Below are 17798 nucleotides of genomic sequence, written 5' to 3' on the forward strand. Positions count from 1 at the left end.
TATACTGGAAGGTGTTTTTCAGAGACAAGGCGATGTGCAAAGAAGACTTGGAGAGAAAAACATGTCTCTGAGCAGAATAATACATATAGAAGGGGAAAGAAACTATAAACCAAATTAAATGTGTATTTTTTAAAAAACACCACAGTAGTCTGTTTATAATTAGTATTTAAACAACTACATTATTAAGACTACGCTACTGGAAATAACATTCTTTAGCTTTTTTGGTGTGGGTACTCACCACAGATTTTACAGATCAGAATACACAAGGTAAGTTTCCTCCAAAAATATGATATAGAATATTGAATCCATTTAAATAAAACACCATTACAATGTTGAAACAGAATATGTTTATGATTTAAGATACACCACTATAGAAAACATTTTTTTAGAGATATATATATATATTTTTTAAAAACCCCAAAACTACAACACCTTAAGTGATCACTTTTTGGACTTTTTGATTACCAAAACATGTCACAGCATGGCTGTCTTCTATATAGGTGTATAAAATTTATTATGATACTGAGTTTTTCTGTCACAGACACTTTTTTAATAGTGCATTTTTATAGGAGAGAAGCTGCACTCATAATCTGACCAGCAAATGTAATTTAAGATATTTGCAGTGATGCTGTTTTCACGTTATAAACAAAAATACTGGTATTATCCCTTTCTGATGCTTAAGTTTCATCTTCTTTAACTGTTTGTACAAATACTGCTATTCCGGGTAGAACAATTATGTTCTAGTCCTGGGAACATTAATGAGACAAATTGATTTTGCCTCTTAAGTGCCATGATTTCTAGTCTTCCAGATACATATTTCTGAATATTTTTTATTTTTACTGTTGTGATCCTACGACAAGGTTTACTGCAATTCTTAGCTGCATAAACAGAAGAATGTCAACAGTAAAGGGAGATGAACTGGATAGGGCATTGATGGATAGGCCTAGAGATAGTGACAGTAGAAAAATGTATCACTGGTATGTGTTTAGAATCTATTTTAGGTTGATTTAGTCAAAGAAGATGTCATAATATGCAGCTGAACCTCAGAAGATTTGAAAAGACTGGAATGTGTTCGTCATGGAGTACACAAAATAATAGCCTACTTGCTTGGGTATGATTAGATGCTACTTTAAAGGTTTGTCTCTTATGTCTCAAACTCAAAACCAGTATTTCTATTCTATAAAAGAACAAGCTACAGCACAAGGTAAAATAACTTGAATCTTTTATCTTTTTTTCCAATTGCTATGTGAAATTTCTACACAATTGTTTTCTTGCCTTCTGTTTTTGTCCTTCAAGACAGACCTGAGTGCATGTTTAAATTAATAGCCTTAATTTAAAAAGAGGTGTGATAGTTAGCATTAATAAGAATACGTAAGTTAAAAGCAAAGTAAAAATATTTTTGGCAAGATTCCTTTTCTAGTTGCATTACTCCAAAAGAATTAACTAAATCAAAGTATGCTGAAAAGTATTTATGTCTTAGTGTTTACTGAAACAAGAGTCAGATCCTTTGTTAAAATTGGTATGACTCCAATTCTTAGCTTACTGAAAGAAATGCATAATTTAAATTTTTGCTAAGTATTTTAAAGAAGTGTCTTGAGGTCCTAACTGGGAGCCAAAAGTATTTTCTTTTCAGGCTGAATGTGATATGATATGTGGAATACAACAAGGAGTATAAGGAGTGTGAGGTAGAGAATTTAAGCAAGGCTATTTTTTAATACAAGTACATTAAACTAAAAGGTATACCTGAAGCATCAAGGGTAAAGAGTCAGTAACAGTGCTGCAAAAAAGTACAGCTTGAGACTGCTATATATATCCTCAAGATAAATAATGGAGTTAATGATAAAAGTGGAAATGCTTTTGGTTAGACCCAAAAAAAAAGGGTATCCTTCCCTCTATTCTTGGTCCTGTATCAAATGCCCGTTCACATTCTAATCCATTTTAATAATCCCCTCCTTTCTTCTCCCATAATATTCTGGTTGTATTCAGTTTAGTTGTTGCCATTTTGCTTGTTTATATAGCATTCCTTGTGAAATATCTCACAACAGTTTCTATTTCATACCTAAAGAATTCCCCCTTAATTGCAGCAATTCTTAGTATTATCAAAAGCATGCTAAACACAACAGGTTAAAACAAGAAATAAAGACTACAACTGATACTGCAGGAAAAATCTGTGTAGGCAGAAGTAGTCATCACAGATGGGATTCATTCAGTATACTGCTGTTACTTCTACCACCCACAGAATCCCTATTATCATTTTCTAGCAAACACACTTCATTAGCTCTGAAGAAATCTCTATTGTTTGTTCCAGCAGATAGCTGAAGTTACTGTGATGATATGGATGGAAAATAGTTAAAGATCATGTAAATAAAAAAAAAAAGTTACTTTAGGTTTTTGAAGGTCATAATAATTAAAAAGTGTATTTTCATTTGATGACAACCACTAATATAATCTGACTAGCAGAACCACTTTCAAATTTATCCTTTATTACTAAAAGTATTCTTCCTGCAATTATTGAGCATTAGGATATTGTGGTACAGTTGTTGTCCCTGTTCCCCCCTTTGTTCATTTGTCCCAATTAATTAAGTGATACTATAAACTTGATAAAGCGATACGCTGTCACAGAGGAAGGAAGCAAGGTTCTGCCCTTTTGCTGAAGCACAAGCTGACACTCCTGATTTTGTATACAGGGTGAAGTTCTGCATTCTTTTTATTCCTGTGACAGTGATGACAATTCTTATGGGAGAGACAGTCCTTTGATCATGTGCGTAGCTGGCTATGAGGAGGAAACTTGCATTAAATTACTGTAAGGGACACAATGAATTAGGAAAGCTAGGTGAGTGAATGGGAAGCTAGAAGTTCTGATTCTTCTGCCCCTTTTCTGCAAAAAAAAACCAAACAAAAAACAACACAACACTGTTGTGCTGTAAAGCAGCTTTGCTGTAAACGGGGTCAGGAGATGGATCCAAATTAAAACAGAAAAACCCTAAGTGCTTGTTTTGATATTTTAGAGGGGAAAAAAACCTCCAAAATTACGAAAGATTGCCTGACCCAATTCACAAATAGTTGTATCAGCACAACTATGAGGAGCACAGCACTGTGGTATAAGGGTGGAAACTCCACAAGTTGGTGTAGCTGCCAGAGTACTCATACTGTTAAAACCACAACCAAAGAAATCATAGTACCCTTAGCAGAATTTAATTAAAACTTCAAAATAATCCATTCTTGTGGTGGTCAGTTCATTTTGAGGTAGGGGAAAGTAATTGTGTCCAAGTACAATTTTAAGTTTGCCTGCAGCAGTGCAGCAGACTACAGGAATTTCTTGTTTACGAGTTCTTCATAAATTACCAAATCAGAGTCACATGGCTTTATATTCTTAAAGTAAAGAGATTATTAGCTGCTAAACATTAGTTGCTAAAGGTCATGGAATTATAGTATGAAGAGATTGCTGTTCAAGCACTATCTTGTCACTTCTTGTTTCTCCGTTTACAGAATTGTTAACCAACATATTTAATGCCTCAGGGAATCTCCATCTTACTATTCTTTCCTTCCTAGTAGCTTTACAGATTTCCGTGAATGAAACAATAGCAATTTCACACATTGATTACCTCAGTTAATTTAATTTCAGCCATCTGGGGGTGATGTCACATATAATCACCTGTGTCTAACAAGCACCTGATAGTTTTCCTTCCTTAGGGACTAAAAGTACAATACATGTATACATACCAGCTCTGTATCAGGCTGTATTTGCACTACAAAAAGTGGTTTGCTATCATGATTCAGATAAACAGGAGACTGGTTCAGCTGTTTTACTTTAGATCATTTCCTGCAACTTTACTCATCCTCACAATTAACATGAATACACATTTGGTTTTTTTTTCCAAGTTAGCCATTAAAGAGGTTATGTAGGCTGGGCCCTGTGACTAATGTTTCCTTAGCTCTGACTGTATTTTGCTGCTCCCCTAGAGTATTCCATAATACTTCATTAGCATGCAGGGGATACTCTGAGATTCCTAATTGTAGGACAACGCTTGAAAATATTCTAGAAATCTCAGAGCTCCACAATGAGAAATCCTGGCCGTAAGTACAGAAGTACTTGTACTGTAAAAAGACCACATCTTACATTAGCATTGTCATTATTAATACAGCTCCCTGCTGCTGAGCTTTCATGTTCTCTATTGGTTTAAAAAAAAATAAAAATTACCAGTGACAGAGCAGAACTTGGCCAAGATGGTGCTGCAGTTCCTAGATGAGGCTTTTCAACCCCTATAGGAGTTTGTTGTTCCACTAACATTGCAAAGGTAATAAACAGTCAGTTTTTGTCATTGCTGATGCCTTATCACAGGCAACAAATGAAAAATGCAGTTGCTGAACTATTTTACTACACAAAGTTTAAATGTAATCCTCTTGTTTTAGAAACGTCAGCAATATAAGGAGGCAGCAGCTAAACAGGAACAGCATGATCCGTCAATGAGCAGTAAGCATTTTCCCCACCAGTGTTTAATTGTGAATCACGGTGATTATTACCTCCACGTATTAAAGTCCTGATCTTAAATAGTCATTTGCATAGAAAATAAGTTTGTTTCAGAGATGAGGCTTGTCTATACAGACACTTAACTGGAACAAGAAAACCTTTTTAAGTTAACCTTAGAAATCACCTTAGCTACATTAGAAAAAAGGGCACATGTTCTAAAATAATTCACTTCAAGGGTATTCCTTTGCAATGCTTCTTTACCTAGGGCTACACCCCAAATGCCAGTGCTCCAACCAAAACTGATTACTCCTTCCACACCTCACTGTAAGTAAGAAATAGCGCTTATGATGCCTTAGCTAACTTTCCCCTATTGTCTTCTATACTACCTGGTATGCTTCAGCATAGGGGAGCAGAAAGTTTATAGATAGTACTACAGGTGCTACACATTATTGTTGATTTCTGCTTTTGAGTCAAGACACTGACTGAAAGTTAATTTCTTCCTCCTGTATCCCACTCAAGTTAAAAAAAAAAAATCAACTTAAACACAAACACCAGTTTTACTTCCCTTATCTTTTGCAGAGATTTGTATGTTAAGAATCACAATCAGGAAGACATATTCTGCAACCTTCATAGAAATTTCTGACAGAGATGCACTAAGAACCAGTTGCAGATAGATTACTGCAGTAGAAATTGTAGTTTTCAGAACCCAGACATAGCCAACCATATGTTCTTTCTTTCCCCACTAGTAAATCAAGCAAGTCAGATATCATGAAGCGTTAAGAGTTGAAGTAGGTTAAGTTTACCTCAAAGTGCAGTTAACTGTGCTCCAAGGGCAGGTTAGCAGAAGCTCCTCTTTCTTTTCAATTAACATCTAGATCAGACAGCATGTTGATGTAGCTCAGTCCCAGTGTACTAGGTTCTAGCTTAGGTGAGGCAAATCCTGTAGTGATTAATGTTTTTTCCTTAGCTTGTTTTCCTCAGCTCTGTAATTGAAATTGCTAAAGCAGGTCATTTGAAGTATGTGTAGTATCTTAGGAACTCTAACTTAGGAACTCTAACTTAGTGATCATAAATTTGCATTACAAATGCACATATAGCTCCTTACCTAGCATAAATTTTCAATCTGAAGCACTTATTAACTATACCGCAACTCTGACCCACCCTGTAATCACCACTGGCCTAATATCTGTTCATTTGAAGCTCCATTTTCTTCTAGTTTTTATTCTCTGTTCCCCGCTTCTGGATGCACTTGGTTTTATGTAAAGAAACAAATAGTGACTTCTTTCTACTTCTCATTCATTCTTCTGCGGTGAGGAAACACTGAAAAACCCATATAGAAATGACGAAAGAATCAGCTAAAAACATATCAAGGGAAGATGCAACAACAAGGAAAACTGTGGATAGTGGAAAAAACGTCAAGAATGTATGAAAAGATAGATGTCACCTATTCTTTTCAAATTGAGTAATGCTATACCTCCCTTTAAAAAAGCTTTCAGAGAAATACGACTCCTAAATTTACTCTACTCATAGTAAGTATAGCTATTAAGCTTAAGCAGAAGTATAAATTTTGAAGAAATTAAAGGCAACCAGTGTTTGGAATGTTCACCATCAGCAGGTGAAGTTACCAAGCTCGTGACTATTCAAATACAAAATACTTAAGTTATGGCCAGATTCTGCAGTCAGAGAGATTGAAAAGCAAAACTTCAATCAAGCTGAAAGATTTAAGATGTTTCAGTGAAATAGTTAAAAACGTGTATGTAAGCATTAAGTCATTAAAATGACTTAAGCCTCTTAATCTTCTCAAAAGCAGATTAGGCTAAATTTAAACAAAACATGACATGAAGTCCAGTTTTGTTTTATACTCTATGTATCCTTGGTACAGAATTCAGTATGTACAGTTCTAAAAACTGATTTCCATACGATAGAATAGGTTCCTAGAGTCTCACAAATGTACTACTAGCTATGGAGTTACCTCAACAGTGCAAAAAACACTAATGACCCACCCTAGTAATACATATATTACTTCTACATTTTCAGGAAAAAGGAAAACTCTTTGAAGTCAGGTTAAGTGTTTATGCTCATATGAACTGCTGCCACACTGCGTGATTTCATTATTCCCTTTAGATTCTGAGATTTTTATAAGCTCCAATGGCAGATGAGGGCCCATGTAATACCAATTTTCTCATAGAATGTGGGCATGTTTTTACTTACTCCTTTGTAAGATTTGTGACTAAAGGAAGAGCCTTTCAGAGTTAACTCCTTAGTTCTACTGAATATGAAGAGCAAAAAAAGATAGTTGCCAATAAAGTACTTTTTAAAAACCTCTGTAAACATTTTGCATAGTGCTTTAATAACAATACAGATTTTATTTTTAAACCTTGCAGAACTAAGAACACTTTTAAAAAAATCTAAGGTTTTAGAAAAGTTTTGTACCCTTAATTATTGCACCACAAGTTGACAAAAAGCTGTGAGTATGCCTCACACTTGGCATACTATTAGATGGCATTTTAAAAGTAAATGGAGTATTTCAAGAGTTGCAGCCAGAAAAGATAGCATTAAAAAACGGGGGGGGAGGGAAGAGGCTTAATGCTGTTCTAAGAAATGTCAGTTAATTCTATTATGAAGTTTAGTTATAGAAATTTGGTCATTTTCAAAGTATTATTGAAAAAGTTTAACACGGAACTTGGAAGAACTGTAGAAAACAAAAAATACTTATTCTAAAAATTAGGTTGACAATACACTCCAGCGTACTTTGTCCAACATGTTTAATTCCTCGTTGCTCAATGGATTTATTCTTTCTCTAATTACATCAGATGGATCAGGTACAGTTTTAGAATTAACTTCCCTATGGTTGTAACTTGCTTCATTTATAGTAAAGATGATGAAACACCAAATTCATACTCCCAGAAGAGGTCTTTAATGATGGCCAGCACCAGAGGACTCTGAAACAAAGACACGATTTAGACTGTTCAAACAGTAGAGCGAATCAATTCAGGAACATAGTTCAGAACCTAGAACAGACAACTGCGTATACATCTGAGCACAAGAATTGGCAGATTCAACTCCCCTGTCAAATAAAACAAAACCCTCAAACTACATACATAAACTTGGCCAATACTAAAAACCCTCTTTCACAAGTTTTAAAGCATTTATTATAGGCAAACATTCATCGTTCCTCAGTTTTCATATGGTTCTTTCTAAATTACAGTTTATTTATGCTATTATCCTTAAGTCTATTGGGCAGTATTTTCACTAATTGCACATTTAAAAATTTTAATAGTCCTTGCATATACAAATTCAACTGGGAGCAAATGGGCTATCTATTATGGTGCAGAAAGTAACTGAGATACAGCAGCTCATGAAAAATTAAATTCCAATGTGATTTTAGAAGAAACTGTCCATAAATATCTAAACACTACAGAAGATGTAAAAATACAAATTCAAAATATAAGTTTAAACGTCTTAGTTTCCTGACAGCTAAAATAGCAGCTACTCTTGAGATCCTGCTGATTTATGTCAGAACATTAAACGGTTGTTACTATTATTTAAAAGAATTCCTCTCCTCCCCTCCCCCCCCCCCCAGTCAAGGCATACAACTTCCATTCCACTACTAAAACCTATGCAAAGGACACTTCAAGACATCTGTGCAGATTGACAGATGTTTCTAGGTTATAAAACCATCAATACAACCAAAAGTAGAAATTTTGAAGTAGTCTTTAAACATTTTCTGAATCCGTAACTTAAACCCCAAACTTACATAAAATACATAGAGCTAATTTTTACTGCACTTATTTAAAAAATGCAACAGGGTATTAGATATTTAATACTTACTATCTGCCACTGCTTTTTTGCCTGGAAAAATAACGAAAAAACAAGATGAACAATGACAGTTTAAAAAAAATATTTCCTATTTATTTTTTGCAGATACACTTCAATTACATTATACCACTTATGATTTGTTAATTTAGCTTGAACAACATTTAAGAAATGTACATCATGTACTTTCCATGGTACATGTCAGTAAAAGTTATATTAATTTTTTAAAAGTTGTTTGTTTTTCATTAACTAGGACTCCATGCATTTAGAAATTGTAGCCATCAAGACTCCTACTGTAATTCAAAAGAAACGTATACAGAATGGTACTATTTTACATACTATATGGATGTATATACACACAACATACTGGTGTAAACCGAAGTGGTAAGAATACAGTTTGCTTTAAAATCTCCCTTTGTAAATATAAAAGCTTATTTTACATTTCAATTGCACTTGTTCTCCTAAAATACTGATTCACAGTGATCAGACAAAAATAGATGGAAAAAATTCTTCATCAGGAAGACAATCATAAGAGGTGGTACAATCTCGACCCTTGGAAATATTAATTTGAATTATGACTAAGGCCATAAGCAACCTGATCTAACTTTGATTTAACTACTTGAAGCAGTGGTTTTGACCAGGTAAGCTCAAGAGGTCCCTTACAATCTAAGTTGTTCTACAACATACTCTTTCATAAATTTATGCATTATTTGCAAAACCGTTCCCCAAACTGCGGAAAGGGTTACTGCTATTAAAAGCTATTTTCACTTTAAAATAATGCTTAGCATACAGTTGCCCCATACCAAGGTTTTGGCCCTCAAAACCTTACACCACCACACCTATTTTCTAAATCATAAATGAAAATAAAAGTAGCATGACATGAACACAAACTTGAAACAGTCTGTCAATTTTGAATTCTAAAGCAAAAGTGAAACTATTTTTTTTTTCTCTCTGTCTGTTCAACTTCTTATATTTACTTAAGCTTGTAAGCGTAGTGTAACAGTTTTGGATGTGCTATAAGTTATTTGGACAAAGCTAGAGAAATCTTGAGGTAAGATCACTCAGATGTTTCCACAGTGAGGGATTCCCTTCCCTCTCAAGTCTGTCCACAGTTTATAACATTTCATTGTTCATGAGAGCTAGTAAAGGGTTTGACTTGGATTTTTTTCAGCATAGCCTAAATTGAAGTGCAGGACCTTTAAGACACCGTATCTGTTGCACCCTTCTGATTTGAGGGACCTGGCCATTCAAATTTATTATTTTTACATTAGATGTTCTGTTTCTTCCTCTGAGAAAGTGATCCAGTATCACCAAGTAACACACATTTTGGTGTTCAGTGATGCACCTCACATTCTGAGGTGCATCAGCCCAAAATAAACTTACTTTGGCTTTCACAAGTCCACATAAGAAAACCTTTTATAAACAGTATTTTTTTGCAGATCTTGAGTAAAACCCAAAAACATAATGATTCTAAAAAAAATTCTAATCAAAGCAAGTTCTAGTTCAGAACAGTCTTACATTCCCCTTCAGCACAAATCTACAGGAAAAGACTCTGTAACTCTACGCTACAAGTTAGATGTGGATTTTTAAAACCAATTCCTATGTTACCTAATCTTCATAATGTAGGCACAGTTACACTGGTATTTGAGTATTTTTATTAGTGTAACCTTCTACGCTGTGCATGTTAAAACTTCTAAATTTTTATGGCAAAGACCTGGCCTTAAGCAAGGGTGTTAATTTGTTATTTGCTGGATATTTTAAATAACTGATTTCTAACTGTTAAAGATATTCTTATCTATAACCTTATCTATAAAGTAACAGCTAATGAAGACTATAATGCATAACTTACCACCATAAGAAATTTTGTAATAGGCATAAGCTGTTAATGCTACACCAACCCATATTTCTTGATACACGGTAGTGAAGTAGAATTTCATGGCTCTCAATGACTTTGGAATCATGGTCTGCACCATCTGAAAATGATAAGAAGTTTTGCAATGGTGAGTTTTGCAACTGTATTCTTACCTGCTATATTTTTAATATATATACACATATACACACTCCTGATATGTATCGACAGCAGGTTACAGGTTAAAAAAAAGTCCCCAAACATGCAAAAGTACTTATTCCAAAGCAAAATAATGCAAATTCAGAGTTAAGGTCACAATTTATGGACTAAGACAATTAAAAATAAATTACAGCTGATGAAAGGGTTCAAAGATGACTCAATAGAACATTTACAGAGTAGCAATAGCTAGGCTCTCCCAATCAGTGACACTTTTTCTTTTTTTTCATGTTTCCAGATTCTCTCAGGAGGAAAGCCTCATTCCAGACAAGTTAGAGAAGCTCCTTCTGCGTACTACCAAGTTAAGTTTCCCTCCCTCCTCCGCAGCATAGATGTCTCTCCCAACGTGGTAATTTCTACTCAAAATAGCAAAATAAATCATAGAATCACAGCATGTGTTGGGTTGGAAGGGACCTTTAAAGGTCATCTAGTCCAAGCCCCTTGCAGTAAGCAGGGACATCTTCTACTAGATCAGGTTGCTCAGAGCCCCATCAAGCCTGGCCTTGAATGTCTCCGGGGATGGGGCCTCCACCACCTCTCTGGGCAACCTGTTCCAGTGTCTCACCACCCTCATTGTGAAGAGCTTCTTCCTAATGTCTTAATCTAAACCTACCCTGCTCTAGTTTAAAACCATTGCCCCTCATCCGATTGCTACATGCCCTTGCAAACAGCCCCTCCCCAGCTTTCTTATAGGCCCCCTTCAGGTACCGGAAGGCCACTATAAGGTCTCCCCGGAGCCTTCTCTTCTCCAGGCTGAACAACCCCAACTCTCTCAGCCTGTCAATAATGATATGAATCATTATCAAAATAAATGATGTTAAGCTACTGAATTAATGATTTATCATGAACATTTTACTTTCAAAATATGTCCCAAAAGCAAGAAGTCTAACAATGTTTTTTTTTTCCTTTCTATGCAGCTTTGTTAGACAAACAGAAAACTGTAAGATGTTTAAAGATTACCCTAACTCCCATACAACATGTTAATACACATTTGCACCCCATTGCACTGACATATTAACACATTCTACTATGTAACATACAGCACTTCTCCCCAATAAAGTCACTATTTACACTTACTACAACCCAATATAGCCAGTTACATACATATACGGACAGTATATGGTAAACCAGAGTCCCAGGAAGGAAAAGTGGATTTAAACTTCCATGAAGTAATGCTTACTTATTTGCCATTACTAGATGTAAAGCACCCTTTGGCAAGCCTCAAAGAGCAAGGGTAGCCAATGTCAAAACAACTGGAAAAATCTATGTGCTTCTTAAAGAATGAAAGCATCTTCATGGTGATTATTATATAATTATAGACAAACCCACATCTATCTTTACATATTTATGGAACAACATTTCAGTCAAGTTTATTATTGTGGACAGATTTCCGGAAAGAGTGTTGTGCTTTCAGCAACTCTCTTAAGCACACTGCACCTCCCCTAAAGTTCCTTGTATTTGTACTTTCAGACAAATAGTGCCACAATAGCAATAATTCTGCTATAGCAAAATATAAAGGCATACTAACAAACAAGGACACTGAATAGAAAGGAAAGGATTTTCCCACCACTACAAAACACAAAGACTAAGCAATGCTATTTCCAATTAACACCCTGCTAAAAGCCGGCAGAGACCTTCCCCCAAAGCCTCGGTGGACGCGACGTTGTTCGGGCCTTTTAACTGAAATCTATCCGGAACGACACTGGATTTGCTTTCTCATTGATCTCCTCGCCATGACCCCACCGCAGCCCGGGGAACCTACCGCCCGCCCGGGCCTGACCCACACAGCTCCTGCCGCACGGCGGGCGACGTGGGTAACGGCACAGCTCGAGTGCCGCAGGCCGCGCCTTCCCACACCCTTTTCGCGGGCTGAACCACAACTGCCTCCCCGAGACACCCCTGAGCGATGCCCGCCAACAACGGGCAAGGCTCGTTTGGGCTGAAACCCACCGTTAAGAGCGGGGAGCACCCGGGCTGCGAGCGAAGGTCACCGAGCAGGGACGGGCTCCGCTACCGCCGCGGGGGACGCTGGGAAAGGACGCGCCAACACGCCAAGGCGTCAGACCAAAGCGACGCCGCGCACCGCCCCCTATAGCTGCGGAGGACCAGAGCGCCCCCCGCACGCCGCTGGCGGCCAGCGAGCCCCAGCTCCGCGCCGCGCTGCCGCTCCTCATGTCCCGTCACCTCCCGGCGCCCCTTCGGCCGCTGCAGGGCCCTGCCTGCCCCTCAGTTCGTGTCGCTGAAGAAGCCCACACCCAGCCCCAGGGCCCCTCTCACCACAGTGTTTTGCCCCATCTGCACCTCACTCCTGAGAAGGGAGCGCAGCAAGTGTCCTGTGCAAGGAACAATGCCGGGAAGCGCCTGTCGCCAGTCTTTACGTATCGCGCTGCTTAGAAAACAGCTTGTCCCGCAGGGCCGGGAGGCACCCGCAGGGTCAGAATCAGGAGGGCTGAGGCATCTGCGTGCCTGTGAGCCGCTTCCTCCCGGCGGCTGGGATTTCAGAGCCGCTCTCGGCCATTGTTCTGTGGGCGTAAGGGGCGGGAACCGATTGCCCCGGCTCCTCTGCGGGCTGAGGAAGGAGGGCCCCTGCGCTCCCCTCAGCTGCGGCGGCAGCGCGAAGCGCCGGACCGCTGGGTCACGTGCCGGCGGGGGGGGGGTTGGAGGGGGTGCATAGGGAGGGCGCAGGCGCGCTGCGCGCGAGGTGGGCTCCGCAGTGCGAAGTGCGAGGCGGGCGCCGCGTGCCGCCGCCATCATCATGCTGCGGCAGCTGACGGCGGAGCAGATCAGCGACTGGTTTACTATCGGCAAAGCCGTCGCTGCTGTCGAGTTCTTGGGCGAGGAGGCGCGGGCCGGCGCCCCGCGCAGTTCCCCTTGCCGCCTCCCGAGCCCACTCGCTGCCCGGGAGCCGTTCACGGCTGCGGGGTGAGTGCGGGGCGGCCTCCGCTCCTTACGGCAGGGAGGCGCTCCTTATGGCCGGGGCGAAGGGCCGTCTGTGAGGGCACCGGTGGCCTCCCTTCTCTGGTGTGCGCGCCCGTGGCCCCGGGTGTGCAGGGCGTTTCACCAGGGTCTGGACGGGCCTCTCTGACTCCCCAGCTCTGCCTGGGCTCGGTGTGGTCTGGTTGTGGGATTGCAGCCTGACACCCTCCTCAGTAACGTTTATGGCTGTAGTCCAGGGGTAGACGCGTTTTTGTGGTTTTAATACTTTTTCTGATTTGCCGCTTACCTCTGTTGTCTTGATCATCACTAGACGTGCTACGTGTAGGATTTTCTTTCTCTGAGGTGCGTTAGTGCTGGTGTGCAATTCTGGCAAGTGCTGTTGAAAAACTCTGGAACAATGCTAGAGAAGACCTGGTTTATTCTGATTCAGGTGTGTAGCTTAGGAATTTTGGCAGTGGCAAGTGATAAATAAAATGATATTTGGGAGTAAACACTTAAATCCCATATTCATAATATTCTCAGGGTATGTTTTTATGTGTTTTACTATTAAGTCAGTGAGCAACACTGCTGATCTGGGCTGATCTTTGTTTTCCCCTCATAGTCCCTTAATAGTATTACTGGCTTTTATCTTCTTGTTCTTAGTGGCCGATCCTTGAATGTCAAATAATTATGTTACAGTACATAAATATTTTGACCAGTAGTGTTTGATACATTCTTTGTAACTAAGCATTTCTATTTTGAGTAGATTAATCCTTTGCTTATACCAAAATTCATAAGCAAACGTTCTTAATAATAAATAGGTATTACCTACCCTATAACTTTCTTGGGAAGTTTAATTTGTTAAGCTACAAATTTGTGAAAATTTGGCTTGTTTCTTATCTGTTCTTCTTCCTTCTTTCCTCTAATGTCCCTTTCCAGGCAGAAATTTTCTAGCAGTTAAGATACTGATGTCACCTACTGCAGATGTTCTCAGTTATTTCAAACTGAATCTTTGTTTGCTTCTCTATAGGAATGTCTGTTTTATCTGAGCAGCAGTTAGCAGTCTGTTTTCCTCAGTCGACTGCTACGTGTTTTCTAGCTAAATTGTGTATGTTCATTGCTCTTGTGACCTATCTGAAGCATTTTAATTAACAGGATGAAACTAGTTCAAGGTGTATTGGCTTGTCACTCCTTGGATATGCTTTATTCTCAGATGGCAGAGTTTACAGTCCTGGAGAAGAACTCTATATATGTTTGCATAGTGTTTGCATATTGGAAAAAAAACCCAACCAAACAACAACAAAACAACCCCTTTCCCCTGCATGCTGCCTAAAGAGAAATGTGTTGTGGCAGCGCATAGTAATCTTAGTATTTAGATCAGGTTCAGTTAGTGTGTCCATGGTGGCTATAGAAAAGTGTTTTGTATGCACTTCAATATACTGAAGTATTTTTCAAAATTATGTGGAGAAACAATCTAGACTTGCATGTCTTCCATTTCCTGTGTGCTGTATAGCAGCATGGGTTGCTTTGTTTCAAGACCTCTCTCAAAGGGTGTACATTGGCTTCTGAGAAAGAATGAACCTTTTGCCTAACATCTTAACAGCAGATATTCTGACAGCTCAGCAGAGACTGTTCAGGCTATTGGTTTTTGCCGTTGCGTCATGGAAAGGACAAAATGGGCACATGAAAATATCTATCCCCTGTCATCCTTTAATGTAAAAGCGCTGCCATTAACAGCCTCTGAATCTGACTGAGCGCTACTGGTTTGTATGCAAGTAGTTAAAATTTTCCAGAAGTGACCAAACAGAATTTTATAGTGTTTTAAGGTTATCTACCGTTAATGTAGTTCCTAAGCCCAGTATGCACAAGATGTCTTGGATTTCTCGGTCTTTATTTGGGTGCCAGTAACATTTCTGTACTACTTGGGAAGGGTTTAACGAGAGATTTCTTGAACCCAACTGAGCACTGAGCCACTAAAATGTACTAAGTAATACAGAAGAAATTAGCAAGATTCATCAAGCCTTGTGTGCCTAGGCAGAGGCAAATCTACTTTGGTTAGACGGATACCCTTTTCGACTCAAAAGCCTTAGCATGTAACCTAATCGTGGGGTTTTACAGTTGTGTTAACAGAAGTTATTTTTATAGGTTGTTTTTTTTCTTTTTTCTTTCTCATCTGAGAAAAAGAAAGAGAGGATATGCATCCTAAATAGCTATTTGTGTAAGCGGGGACAGAATTTCATCATTACGACATATAAAACTTTTGAGAATAGATGATAGATGCATTTGTGTGCTGCTGCAAAATGAAAAGAACGTGTATAAGGTGTTTTTGTTTAGCTGTTTTGTTTCCATATACACTTCTGTTTCATAATTCTGGGAATATGCTTATGTTTAGGGAGTTTTAAAAATCTTGAAGAATCTTGAGGAGGTTTAGATTCAAGTAGGAAATGCTTAGGTTTTATTCACTGGCTTCTTAAGAAAGAGTTTGTAGAGCTGAAAACGAAAGAATTTCTCTCCTTTTGTTGAAGCTGCTCGTTGGATAATAGTATATTTTAATATTTCTTTCAAAACTTTGTTTCTTGGGAAAATCAAAACAAAGATTATATTTTTCAAATGCTTATTTAAGTTATTTAAAGCTGGATATACGATTATTGATGGAGACTGTCTTTCTACTTGTTTTGTCTAAATTTAGAAGTAAAAATGTGTAGGATTAATATCAAATTGGTACAGGTGTGTTATTGCACGCAAATGTGTGTAATAACTAATATTTTACCAAAATATTACTGAAACTGTCTAATGTAGTAAAGTACAAAAAAATGATGTAAAACCCTCATGTCTCCCTTAAACAGAGATGTAGAATGTGTTCTCTTTCTTTACCAGTGATGCCTCATTTTCTACGGCTTTTAAGATTATCTTGGTATCTGAACTACCTCTAGAATAGCAGTGCTAGTAATTTTGGTTGGAATTTTGATCCTTAAATAGCTCATTGATTAACTTTTTAATTCCTCTGATTATGTTTAACTGAATTAAATTTAGACCCTTAAATCCTTTCTTGTTATCAAAACAATTGTGGTTCATATTGAAACACTTAAAGGCTTAAATGTGGAAAAGGTAGTTAGTCTCTCTTTGATTTTTTGCATTTCATATGTGTAGCTTTCACCAAGTTAGCCCTTTTTTATAGCCAGCTTCTTTGGCTTTAAAAAATCGTACGCTGTTTTTTCTGCCCAACACCTGGGCAGGTGGGAGACATTGCTGCCCTTTGATATTATTATCACTTGTCTTTCTGTGAACGCAGTGGTTTGCGTCAGCTGTGTCAGAAATACCAGCTGGGTTAGTGTAAGGAATAATATAGTTTCAGATCACCTCATGCAAATCATGTAGGCCATAAATAAGAAGTGCTTAAAGAAACAGTTGCGTTCTCAAATAGTAATCTTCAGCAGGGAGATGATGACTGGCCTGCAGCCGTGTTACTGCTATCTGGTATAGTTGAAATCTAAGTGTAAGCTAAATTCCAGAAAATAACTTGTCTTGGCTGGCAGACTGAGTTACAGATTCTCTTTGTAGCACGTTGCAGTAAACCTAGCAGATTTCTTTAAAGCATGTTTAACTTTTTTTAGTTTGTTTTCTTGCTCTTACACGTTTGGTTTTTCTATGCTTTTCTCTGTTTTTAACTAGAGAGAGAGTACATAATACTTCCATCAGATGAAAGTCCTCATATTCTGTGAAGTTTACCTCATTTCTGTTTTTGACAAAATAGACAAAGCACGATCTTTAGTAGATGCCATTTTCTTAGCCTCTGGATAATTTTTTTTGCTACATCCTCTCCAGTATGCAGTTTGGTTTCTCTGTCTCCTTTCACACACACCACAGACCCCCCCAAGTATGAACACTAGAACTGGATGCAGTAGCCTAGTATCAGTTTCATCAATAAAACATGCATATAAAAGCAGGTAACCCTTTTTGTCTGTTTCCTTTGCATTGCATTGGGATTTAACATTGAATTGGCTATGATGCCTAGAAAATCTTTTGGACTATTATTCAGTGACTGCCTTTTGGTGTATGTTGTAGTTGATGGTCCTTATTTCTGGACTTAGAAGACTGCCTTTGCTTATATTAAAGTGAAATTGAAGTGAAATTTATGAAGACTGCATAAGTTGTATCCGTGGTCATCTTGTAGGGTTGTAGGTTTTTCCCCTCTACCTGTTTTTGATGATCATAAAGGAAAGTGGACCTTGGAAGCTAAATTTTTACAACTTTTTTCATCTGTTTTCCAATAGAAAGCTGTGAAGTTACCATTTTAAGAAACTAATTTATGTGAACTACCATTGCAGGAATCTTGCACATTTGACTAAATAAAAGTCATATTCTGAAACCAGCATTGTGGATGTTAATTCTCAATGTAATATGAATTCTGTTAATGCCTTTTATATGCTCAGTACCTGTTACCCTCTTTCCTGTGGAAAAGGTACTTGATGTTTAACTCTTTGGGGAGCTTTATCACTGAGGAAAAACCTTCCTTTCAAACAGTCCTGC

The 17798-nt window shown here is 38.2% G+C and overlaps 1 protein-coding gene across 2 annotated transcripts; it reads right to left on the minus strand.

Annotated features, from left to right (window-relative positions):
• Positions 1 to 7219: 7219 nt before the first annotated feature.
• On the minus strand, positions 7220 to 12676 carry ATP5MJ (ATP synthase membrane subunit j). 2 transcript variants are annotated; one of them, XM_054199406.1, is made up of 4 exons: positions 12654 to 12676; positions 10137 to 10260; positions 8303 to 8323; positions 7220 to 7413 (listed from the first exon to the last, which is right to left on the minus strand). In XM_054199406.1, the coding sequence occupies exons 2-4, from the start codon at positions 10258 to 10260 to the stop codon at positions 7388 to 7390; spliced, it is 171 nt and encodes a 56-aa protein (XP_054055381.1). In that variant the 5' UTR covers positions 12654 to 12676; the 3' UTR covers positions 7220 to 7387. The 2 variants fall into 2 exon arrangements, with proteins under 2 accessions (XP_054055381.1, XP_054055380.1); XM_054199405.1 differs by lacking the exon at positions 12654 to 12676 and adding an exon at positions 12303 to 12442.
• Positions 12677 to 17798: the final 5122 nt, after the last annotated feature.

The sequence above is a fragment of the Rissa tridactyla genome, chromosome 4 (assembly GCF_028500815.1).
Source record: "Rissa tridactyla isolate bRisTri1 chromosome 4, bRisTri1.patW.cur.20221130, whole genome shotgun sequence".
Classification (NCBI taxonomy): domain Eukaryota; kingdom Metazoa; phylum Chordata; class Aves; order Charadriiformes; family Laridae; genus Rissa; species Rissa tridactyla.

Bases quoted from the DNA above. Each gene is read 5' to 3' on its own strand.
- ATP5MJ (XM_054199406.1), bottom strand. From the start codon at position 10,260: ATGGTGCAGACCATGATTCCAAAGTCATTGAGAGCCATGAAATTCTAC. The intron at 8,324-10,136 runs GTAAGTTATGCA...TTATTTTTCCAG, and splicing joins TTACAAAATTTCTTATGGTG to GCAAAAAAGCAGTGGCAGAT. The intron at 7,414-8,302 runs GTAAGTATTAAA...TCTTTGTTTCAG, and splicing joins CAAAAAAGCAGTGGCAGATA to AGTCCTCTGGTGCTGGCCAT.